At 33.5% G+C, this 12,210-nt stretch overlaps 1 protein-coding gene across 2 annotated transcripts in view; it reads left to right on the forward strand.

Annotated features, from left to right (window-relative positions):
• Hers (Histone gene-specific Epigenetic Repressor in late S phase) overlaps positions 1-12,210 on the forward strand; it is a 164,532-nt gene that overhangs the window by 32,137 nt on the left and 120,185 nt on the right. For both annotated transcript variants that reach the window (XM_090104114.1, XM_090104115.1), the window contains exons 2-4: positions 209-2,924; positions 5,151-5,250; positions 9,571-9,654. In XM_090104114.1, coding sequence (XP_089960240.1) covers positions 264-2,924; positions 5,151-5,250; positions 9,571-9,654 — 2,845 coding nt within the window. In that variant the 5' untranslated portion in view covers positions 209-263. The remainder of the gene's footprint in view (positions 1-208; positions 2,925-5,150; positions 5,251-9,570; positions 9,655-12,210) is intronic.

Raw genomic sequence — 12,210 nt, forward strand, 5'->3', positions numbered from 1 at the left:
GTGTGTTTTTATGAAACCACGGTAAAAGTGAAACTGTTCGAACGGTTCCGAACACTGCTTTGTGTAGCGCATGTCGCGTGACGGTCGGCTGCCGAGTAGGTATACCTACTACACAGACCAAAAAGTTTGAGACGATGTAATAAAAGTTTCACTTTAAAAATTATTTTAACCATGAACAAACAAATAAAGTTCTTTTTCCTTGTTTCAGAATGTGAACATCATCAACTTGTCAATGAAGGAAGTTCATATGACTTCAGCCGACAATGCGGTCACAAGCCTCGAAACCTTTAGCTAAGAAGGGAGCATTGAATAAAACATCTTTTAAAACCAAACCAGTAAAAAAACGAGCGAAAAAGAAAGTCGTAACCACAAAAAAAGTCAAGGCTTTGCAGAAATCGGTAAAAAATCTGAAAAAGAATAAAGATGATAATGCAGAAGTCAAAACTAGTAGCGAGTCAATTCCCAATGATAATCCTTCAACATCAACTGAAAATTCTAAAGCAGGACCATCAAAACCAAACAATACTAAAACTGAGACTCTTGCAAAAAAATCTAAAAAAGATCCCAAAGAAAAAAAGGATTTAAGTACGCCTAAGGTAGTAACAAAAAGAATTGTTGCAAAAAAATCCACAACTGTCGCTAAAAAAACTAAACCAAAAGTAAAAAAAGGATCTAAGGAAAGCGGTGACGCGCAAAATAAAAATGCTGGTGATGATAGTAAAAAACCTGGAAAATCAGCGAAGTCGAAAGCTCCACCAAAAAAAGGAAATGCTTCAGGAACCAAACCGAAAGACAATTTGGAAAAATTGTCCGATACAAATATTAAGGAAGAAGAAAGAAATGATTCAAAAATTAATGAAAAACTTGAGAAAGAAAAGCCTATGGAAGACACTTCAATTGCCAATAAGACAGGGTCGAGTGACATGAAACCAGAAGAAGCAAAGTCAGAATCGGAAAAACCAGGTAACGATAGTAAAAATGAAGTTACTAGTCCAAAATCAACTTCCATTATTCTATCGCCCAAAACTCCCAGATCAGATGTAGAAAGGCCTCCTAAATTTTTTACATCAACTAGATCTCCAAGAACAGTAGATATAGACATCAAGTGCTGCAAAAATTCAAAGGGAAATTTAAGTGTTTCAGAAAGGTTTCTATCAATGAAATGTGAAACAAAAACAGAAGAAAATAAAGAAAAAACATCTTCAAATACATTAGTTGCTCAAGGACCAGATATTGATGTCTATACATTCACTGAAAAGGTTGATTCTCCTAAAAGCATTTTATCTGATTTTAGAAATCCTATCAATAAAAATGTTGGGAGAGTTCGACCAATAGCCAGAGTGAAAGGTACCGTAATAGATAAGAAAAATGAAACAGAAAAGAAAAAATATTCTCCTCACAGGCCAATTGAAGAAGTAGTTAAACAACTAAAAGCTAGTAAAAAATCTGAAGATACTAGTATCGCTTCACAGCAGTCATCTACAATTGATCTAAGTAGTTTGAACAAAAAGGATGAACCTAAACCAATAGTAAGTAAATCATATAAAATGGTGGCAAGAAAGTCCAGTGTAACGGGTAAACCTTTTAGTCCTACAAAATTTCTTGATCAAGATTCACCGAAACCTGACAATGAGACTCCAGAAAAAACTACTACCACGAAGAAAACAGCTAAATCCAAAAAGCCAGTTAAGAAAAATATTATGTCCGATGAAGAAATAGATACTTCAAAATTTGCTTTTAATACAAAAATTAAACATTATAGCTCTTCTGAAGAAAGTGTAAGTGAATCAAATGATGATCAGGACTCAAAAGAATCATCAGGATCTGATTCACCAAGAAATAAGAAAACTAAAAATAAAAAATATAAAAGGATTACCGACAGTTCAAAGAAGAATACGTCAAAAGAATTGAAAGAACTTTCTAAAGATTCTTTAATTGATATAAAAGATACATCTGCCTTACTAGGTAATGAAAAACCAAGTAAACGGCGATTGAAATTGTTATCAATGTGGAGTGGACCGAAAAAACACAGAATGGCATCATTGAATGCTTTAGCAAAAGTACATTGCTTATACGAGAACGAAAGTAGAAGTCATGTTGAATTAGGACTCATGAAAACCGTCGAACGGCAACCGATTCCTGGGACATCAAAAGTTGCTACTACGAAGAAAAAAGAGCCCAAAATAAAAGAATCTGAGAAAGAAAGCACTTCAGAGTCCGAATACGAAATGAAGAAGGAAAAGGAAAAAGAAAGTTCTGATAGTTCAGACGAAAATCCTCCCCAAAGAACATTAAGAGGGGTACCAGGTATTAGAAGTGCGGGCAAATATTGGGATCCTAAATCGTCCACTTCATCAAGCGAAGATAGCGAACTCGAATCAAAAGTTAAAGTTAATGTTGAAAGAAAGAAAACAATTACAAAAACTGCAACAGTTACAAAGTCTGATTCCGAAAAACCGTCACCTAAAATGAAAAAGACTGCTGGGGTTCCAGTAAAGAAAAAAAGAAATAGAAACGAAGTTGTTATGGATTTAAAGGATATGGTGGTACAAAAGCGCATGGCCAGCTTAAATGCAACAGCTATTTTAGCGGCAAGTTATGAGAAGCGTTCACCAAAATCCAGCAAAGATGAAAGCACTTCTGACTCTTGCAGCGATGAATCTTTTTCTCAGAAGCCAAAAAACGTCAAAGATTCCGGCGTGAAGTCGGAAGTAAAAAACGAAGAACCTAAAAAAGAAATTGAAGACCCACTCCCAGACCGAAAACAAAAAGTAGAGGTGATTGTTAATCAAGATACCGACGTGACCATAACTGGAGTCTATTCAACACACCATCACGAGGGGTTTTGCACCGTTTCGGGAATGCAGTACCGAATTTCTTCAACAAGTCACACTCAGACTACGGCCACAGCTAATTGTGAAAAGGTGAGCTGTCTAATTTTCTTTACATTATTGTTCAAAATTTTATTAAAATCTGCTTCTAAATTTGAAAGCACAAGGTTACCAAAATAACCAAAAAATAATTCCATTAAAAGCCAACAAATGAAGCTTAACGCTGGCACGTAATAAAGATTATACCGTAGGCATTTTGGATCTCATTAATACCCGGTAATGAAGTAAGTTCGACGTAAACACGCCTCGGGACTTCATCCCGCACATTATCCTTCATCGCTTCACTTAAAGATTGCAACGAAATTCCAACCCTTTGTGCGTATAATAACGATACATTTTCACTTAAAGCCGTTAAATAATTTAAGTTGTAAAGATTTGCGCGGAAAGCGAATAACCCTGGCGTTCTCCTCGACGGTAATTGTTTTGTCTAACACGTACATTATAAATGTGTGGGTGTACAATCATAAACAATTGATTAAATCCCTTAAATTGGTACTTATTTCATGGAGCTAATTTCTTACTAATTGGCGGATTCTCTCGTAAATCGTATTTCACTTTAACAATTTATTTACTATACATACAAGTTAGCTTTTAAGGTGCACTCACACACATCAGTCACCGTCACGGCACGTCACCGGACAGGATTAAAAAAAAATATGTATCAATAGTTCTAGTATGACTCTGTTCCCACACGACAGTCGCCGGCACGAAATCTATCAGTGACGTCCCCGGTCAGGCACGTCAAATAATCTTTCCATACATGTATCATACTTTTATCCCCACTCACCCGGTGCCGTCACGTCTCAGTTCAGTCAGCGTCGTGCTACCGTCAATTGCTACATGTTCTCTAGCGTGACACACGTCTAATCACTCACTAACCTGATGTATGTGTTCAATGATTCAGTCAAACCGGCGACGTGACTGACGGACAACATGACGGTGACTGGTGTTTGTGGATACGTACACAAACCGTCACCGATCAGTCATCGGTGACTTGACGGTGACTGATGTGTGTGAGTGCACCCTTAGCGTTCAAATTATAATAGTCTGGTGTTAGACGTTATTAATTTTCAAATTGTATCATGACAATGATGAATGATTGAACTGGCTAGTGGCTACTATCACAGTAGCTCCAAATGTTTAAGTACTTAGTTACTATAGTCCTTTCCACCTATGATGATTCCTGTGACACTTCATCGTGTTCCGAATTACGTATTTTATGTTTAAAACGCCAAAATAATTTTAGTGCATAATATTTTCATTTTATGGCGGCATTATTACCAAAAATATAAAAATGAAACATCTTATGCTTATAAATCAAAAACAGTATTGTTTTGTTTAATATAATGAAAAATATAATAAAATAACACAAAAATATAATACCTACGCAATTTGTGGACATGAAATGGATCGTTGAAAAATCATAGAGTTGGAAATCATATAATCGGCGCCCATCTTGTGATCGTTTGTCAATCGAGTCAATCGTCTGTAGGTACGAGTGCGTCAGCCTTGTACACAAGTTGCATTTTTATATTGATTATACTTTTCGTGGTATTCTGTTAAAATATTATCGATTATCGAAAACAATTGATATGATTTCAGTAAAGTCATCTCTACACGTGTCAAAAATCAATGTGTCACAGAAATCATCTTAGGTGGAAAGGACTAGAAGCTATTTTTTACCTTTAAAGCCTTATTCATTAATGGACCAGTCCTTAAGAAATAGTATGAACTTTTATCGTTTTTATTAAATTTTGCAAGTTAATTAAACACTTGAATAATAAACATAAAACTTCCAAAAGCTATCCGCGGGTTATGATACAAGTTTATTAATAATATATATTTTATAATCAATAATACAGAAGTAATACAGATAGAGTAGATACTCGAAACTTGTATTTGCTCACAAGCGCCCGCAGTTTAGAAAAAAGTGCGCTGTAATATGTCTCTCTATATTGATGTTATCTAATCATTCCGCTATGCATTCCTTTACGCGCGATCTGCGCGTACGCGAGCACACATAGTGTATTGCAATTTTGTATTTCTTTCAATAGGATCTATATGAGATTCTTCTAGAGACATCGCTCTGCTCTATCTATAATTATAGGTACTTTTATAGATAGAGTAGAAGAGCTTTAATATAATATCTATCTATACGAGCTTTTTCTAGAGACGTCGCTTTCCTGCTCTATCTATAATACTTCTATATAGGTACATTAATAGATAATAAGAAGAGTTTAAATCAATGTTATTATACAGGAGGGATGCTCACGAGATGAAGGCGCCCGATACACGCCGTTGTCAGCGCTGTCGTCGATGCAGCCTCCCGCTGAACATGTCCATCCTCATCCACACCCAGGTGATTTATAATTATAATTATTTAGTTAAAAGCTTTAGTACATAATCAGCCGTGAATGAGTTTCATCAAACAGAAGCTTCTTACACATAAGACAACGAGTTTTTTTGGTAATATATGAGAAACTTGTTTTACTAAAAGCTTTATTAACATAGTACGTAATATAATAATTTAATTGATATTGAATGCCCACACATGCAAGCTATTCTTCAAAATGTGTGGGTGTCAACGCCAATTATTGAATACGCGTATAAAATACAACACCAAATTCAACTGTCAGGATTTCATAGAAAGAATCCAATAAATGCTCACTTTTTCACCATTATAAGTGAGGAAATCGATAATTCTGAAGCCAATATCAAACAGTGGCGATAGTGCTGATCTGTAGTCTACGGGCGGAGGCTGATAAGTGCACTCTTTAATAACTGAGGGTTGGACAATGTTGGCAGTGCGCCCAGGAGACATAGGCAATGTACTTACGTTTTGAAATGTATAGCGATTTAATATTTCAACGGAGCTTTGATAGATAATACGGTTACCATCTTGTTACGGTTTCCAGATTTTTTTTTTATTGTTTGATAGGAAAGCGCTTGACCACTATCTCGCCTGATGGAATGATTGTCATTTTAGGTGACGGTAAAACTTTTGGGATAAGTAATAATAATCGATCGTTACGGGAAAAATTACATTATACTTTCCGTAAACCAACTAAAGAATTAAATAATCGATGCATCTATATCATTGTGAGTCATGTCGAATAAATACTTAAAAGAATTGCACAAAGTGGAAATAACATTGAAATAAATTTCTTCGATACAAAACTTCATTTTGTAATCGAGGATGTAATGAAAAATTCATTTGAACATTTAATCGTAACTGAAATCGATTCACAAATTCACAATTGCAGCTCTTTGTATTTTATAGACATTTTTATTTAATAATAAGAAAAATAACTGTCTACAAAATAAAGGTAGAAAATAATAATAATACAATTCTCACTCAGTGTGGAATAATAATGGAATAAGATAACTTTCTGTAAATACGTAGATAATACATAATGTTAATCCTCTGTGTGGGTTCGCTGCTTTGGTGACTGATCCTATTCAAGCCAAAGCGTGGCTTGCCTCCCGAAATAAACTATCCCTTAGAACTTGTATCTTGATTCAAATCATAATAGTTTGTTGAATAAAAGGAAAACTGTAAAAATATTCATTGTTAATACACTGATATGGTGTTTATTCCATTTGTATCCTATTTTATTTAAAACTTAAATAAACGAATATTCAATCTTATCTACTTCTATTCAGCCAATCACAAAAAACAATTTTATGTGATGCGCTATGAAATTTACATCCGAACAAAAAACAATTATCTGCTATACGTATGGAACTAACGAAACAAAAATATTCGAAAACTTTCATAAATAATTACACAGAAGCGAAATAATTCCCCAAGTTAATCCAATTACCGAGAGCTTTCGCGGGAACATTTTTATATCTATTGACAAACGCGCCATGGTTTTACCCGGACAAGCTATTGAATTTATTAACCGGAACTGAATTAATTTGAAATGTCGCACCTGATGTATTAAATTAAGTGTTTTTTCATTTCGCCATTGATATTCAGTAGTTTTACAATGGTCTCTGATTTAAGCCTAATGAAATGTGTCGGAATTCGCTTGTTGATCTTTACAATTATGTTCCATCTGTATTATTTGTGATACTCATAACCGGATCTTAGTGCTTTTATGTGTTTCGGATTTAAGAGCTAATAGCTGTATTAACAACAAACAACGATACCTTAAAAAAAACATTCCTCCAAATTATTTTTCTCTTAACTTATACATTTAAAGGTATAATTAATTATTCTTTAAATGTTTTTTATATCTGTTAAAATTATATAAAGTATACGTTGATTTATCAACAAAAGAATTATGAAAAATGGAGTTAATTTATGAAATTTAAACCATCAATCCTGGCTTAAATTGATTAATATACAACAACGAGGCTCGATTCGACCTAGAAAAGCATTTTGTGAAATTAATTTACATATTCAACCATATTATCATGTACACGATACATAAACATTTTCCCACGTCGGACTCAGCTATAAAAAAACTAGCTGTAAGCTGTTAAGACGGCGGGTGGCGGGCGTAGCTATCAACAAACCGAAACGCCTTCAATTTGCAACAACATTTAATTTCCGCGGCTAAACGGAATCTCTCTCCACTGCTCGTTCATTAGCGACTAAGCAGCGTTGCCTATTTGTTATCTCGCAAGAAAAACCAATGCGCATTCCCCAGTCCCTACCATCAACATCGCAGTATAAAAAGGCGGGAAAATGAAAACGCGGTTAAATGAAAACGCGGGAATCCAATGTTATTTGAGTTAATCATAAAAGCCGAACGACTGAGCGACTCGGTTTCGCTTCTTGTTTTGTTTGCTCAGATAAATGTGTGACAACTTGGAGATATGTTTCAAGTATATTTACTTTTATTTTGCTTTGATTTGTTTAAACGACGTATCCATGTGTTCATTGTAATTGTGTCGTGTTCGTGTATTGGATCCACTCACCCGTAATTGATGCTTTTTCTTCTCTAAAAAATTATTTTTACTTGTTAATAGTCTTCGTTTCTTTTTTCATTTCAAGCCACACAAATATAGACGCGTATATTACATTTCTTCATCCAATTAGAAATGTAGTTTAACATTTAGGTTCATGGAATTTCATACAACACTGCCGTAAATTGTAACGTTACTTTGGAGTTCATTAAAACGAAACATAATATTTTTATCCGTTATTATTCCAACATTTTCCTTGCGTTATTTGATCGCTAGTCGGCAATGTTTGTTCTATAACTAAACAGATTGAGAAAATAGAGTCGGTACGTGGTTATGATCGTTTACATAAAGCGTCCCTGTACTTAACGGGTATTATACCCTTAGCAAATGGTTAAGTGGCCAACTAGCAAGTACGTGTTGACACGCCGGCTTATCATGGGCTACGTTATAAAATTGAGTGGCCGATAGCGAGCCACTCTTGGTTACGACTTTTGTTTTTCATTGTATAGTAATTGGAACGACTAGGACATAATGTTTGGTAGATTGTTACCTTATAGACCGGGAGAAACTGACACAAAATTTCGAGTCATTTGTAACAGGATGGCGGTTCTACAGGGGTCTTAGTACGCAATGACAAAAAGAAAAACGATGGCGTGAACGCTGGTACCGGCGGCTTAGTCGCGTGGGCGTTAGTCGAACTCGTCGGAAAATAGCGAAAGTCAAACGATTTGTAACAGTATGGCACTTATTTTTCCTGTAAGTTTGAGGATCAACAAATATAAATACAAAATTTCAAAGATCTATGTGTTGGAAATCTTCACTTATATTAATTAATAATAAATTAAGTTTTCAAGTATGACAGCACTTTTTCCCCCTACTAGAAGTATGGCAAATATAATAATGGTCACATTTTATCAAATACTCTCCAAAAATCCAAATGCAATACTGGTACAAAAAGTTTGGCGAAATAAATTTTTTTTGCAGATTTTCGGCGGTATGGCGACCATTTGGAATCATCCGAAAAGTATGGCATGGCGATTTTCGTAAATGGCTGCACGACGATAGTTACCTGTGCAAAAGTTAGCCTGGTACAAATGGTTGAATGATTGTTTTATTTAAATCAACACATTCGCATCGGTATGGCGGGCTGTAAGTCACACCGGAAAAGTATGGCATGACACTACCGCCTACTACTTTTTTATGGGCTATCGGTAAATTCTAAAATTTTTGTGTTACAAATCGTTTGACTTTCGCTATTTTTCCGACGAGTTCGACAAACGCCCACGCGACTAAGCCACCGGTACCAGCGTTCACACCATCATTTTTCTTTTTGTCATTGCGTACTAAGACCCCTGTAGAACCGCCATCCTTGTTACAAATGACTCGAAATTTTGTGTCAGTATCTCCCGGTCTAGTCAATAATAATGGAATTTAAATAACCAGTTTTAGTAAGTTATGTTTAGCAATAAAATGTGTTTAAGTCTATATGAAAAAGCTCGCGATTAGACCAAAGGCTTTTCTGATATAATGCTGTGTATTAAAAAGTTATTTAAATGTTTTGCGATTCCCAAAATACGTACTCACTTTTCGTATGGTATTGACTTCTGAATGGTATCCTATTCCTATTAATGTAATTAAAATCAAACATATTGTTATTAAAAGTTATGTCAAATACCCCTCTAGCCCAGTTTAATTTTTGATCTATTGAACACGTTTTTCTTTAATAATAATTTATGTGCAATTAATAATTTGTTTTCCACAGTACCGGAGTTGGGAGGTCTTACACGCAGGGCGGGGTGCTCCAGTGCTTTTTCCGCGCCTTCGCCAGCTGCACACCATGACCCAGGTATTTTAATTTATTTGAAATATTCCAAAAGTATTTATTTTTACAATGTAAGGTATTCATTGTATTGTATCAGCTGTCGTTAGCATCATACTAGCTACGGTTAAGTATTCTGTGCATAATGTGCTAAAAAATAGAACGATAACTTCTTAAATTTAGAATATGATAACTAACAATGTAACGAAGAGATAGATCAATGTATTTAATTTTTTATAATAACTTAGAGAAACCCAAAAATCCCATAATCTAATTTCGTTACATCCAAAATTATTGTTTAATTTAAAAGTAACCGTCGTTGTTATAAGTTGCCGGTACTATGAATACAAATTAACGTATAAGGTCGAATACTAATTTTCCTCTTGAGTTCTTGCGGACGTCACAACAATTAAGAAAAGAAAAACTTTCCACACTTTGAAAAATTTGTAAGCTACGTTGTGTTTTACTGGCTTCAATTTGAAACTGTAAACATGGAGTAAGTATTAATATTTCCTTATTTTATTTCTCAAGTATTGAGTATGAACTTTGTTGTGATGTATAAAAACTTGTATATAACCCATGTTCTTCGAACGGGTATATGAATTTCATAGAACCTTCTCTAAATTAGTTAGCTAGTCTTTAGTAACAATATCCCATAATATATGCCATGATGGGTTATTTTTATTGTTTGGTTTACTGAAAATATATCATGATTTGAAACGATAAAAACTTTCCTTATAAATTTTTCAAACATCGCATTTATAAATATGTATTATCTTCTGATATTCATCCGAATGGCAATATGTTATATTGACATTTTTATAAGAACTAATAAATATATTGCAAAACCTACATGGAACCTGTAATGAAAATTCGTAGAATGTAAATTCAATCTATTTGAAAAATTCGGTTGACGGACGTTCTCAGAACTGCGGAAATCATTTTACATTGAAATTTCTGGTAATTTTATTCATTCCGTGATTTCGATTAGCTTAAATCAAAATTCTGCTGAACTTCTCTTGCATGGATTACAACTGAATATTCCAGGATACTTTAATTTCATATTAAGTTCTGTTATTACTTAGAGAGATAATTTTACTTTTTTCCGAAAGTTAATTATGCATTCACTTATTATAAATAGGTACCTACATAATTATATTTGTTTTAACGTAGGTAATTTTAAAATCTGCGGTAGTTGCAGTACCTATTCATAAAAATGTAGATTAATTAACGCAAACATGCTTCTCTCTATTTCATTTAATAGTTATACATCAACTCTTAAATATTTACTACTTATCTCTATTTAGCATTTAATATGATTAGTTAAACGATGTAGAGCATTCTTAAATACTACGTAAAACTTACCAGATACTAATACCACCTTGATAATATAATACTATACTAGTACTAATACATTAAATTACTATGAACATTTAAATCAAACAAAGACATTGCTTATTTTTAATTTGTCTGTATTAGCGTAGTAAGATAGTATTTGAAGTGTGGCAACCCTAAAAGAAGCACAGTTTTGCGAGTTCCTTTGAAACACAAACCTCTTGTAGTTTCAACTCGCAACCCTACATTCGGTTAAGTAATTAATTCTTTTGCCGTTCTGTTTGCATAAATCAGTTTTCTGTCGACTTGAACTGTATAAACAGTGAATTTTAAATCAATTCTCAATTATTTAAGAGAACAGTGTTTAAAGCTATTAATGAATAATATTTTGAATCGATTTATTTCACTTTTCGCTCAGTAATATGACCACTGTATAATATATTTTCAGGACGAATCAAAACTTTAAAACTATTTATTTTACACGGTTTCCTTTCTTCAAATTTTTGCGTTAGATGGACAAGATTTTCACGTTTTGATTTTATATATTTCAAAAAACAATAAAACTTTGCAGACTTCTTGTATCGAAGTTTTTATTGTAATCTGTATCACAATTTAGCGCAAAGAGTGACGCTTCCTTTATTTGCGCTATAAAGAAAAAAAAATGTATCCTTTCAGAGATCTGAAATAAACTCACTAAAATTATTAATCTTAATAATTCTAGCAATTTCAATTCAATTAAACTATTCTACAGTTATTATGATTATACAATAAAATATGAATAGATCATACGACAAAGGATAAAAATTGCATGAACTAAATCTTTCTAATAAACTTTATACTTAATCGCGAATACACATTTTTTAACTATTATTAAAATTACAAAAAACAGCTTATCAAGAATAGATGTATTTTCTCTCCGTTGTATTCAGTAACAATGCTCGCTATTGTTCGCTTTAAAAAAGAATAACATAACTTGAAAATCTCATAATACAAAAGGATTGCCGCGATTCAATGTAACTATGAAAAGTAGTTTCGAAATGAGGAACGTTGCTTTTGCTATTAAATATCTATAAACTTTCTCATTTTTGAGTTTAACTGCACGTTTTTTCTATGAAGCTTTATTTAAACGAGTGTACATATATGCAATTATAGACTACCTATAAGAACTTCAAATCATAAACGACACGATAAAAATAGCTTCATTGTACAAAATGAAACAAAAATCATAATTAATACCAGCTATTACTA

Source organism: Colias eurytheme, chromosome 7 (genome assembly GCF_061535395.1).
Source record: "Colias eurytheme isolate Ceu_HAF_F1 chromosome 7, ilColEury1 Martin Lab GWU primary, whole genome shotgun sequence".
Lineage (NCBI taxonomy): Eukaryota > Metazoa > Arthropoda > Insecta > Lepidoptera > Pieridae > Colias > Colias eurytheme.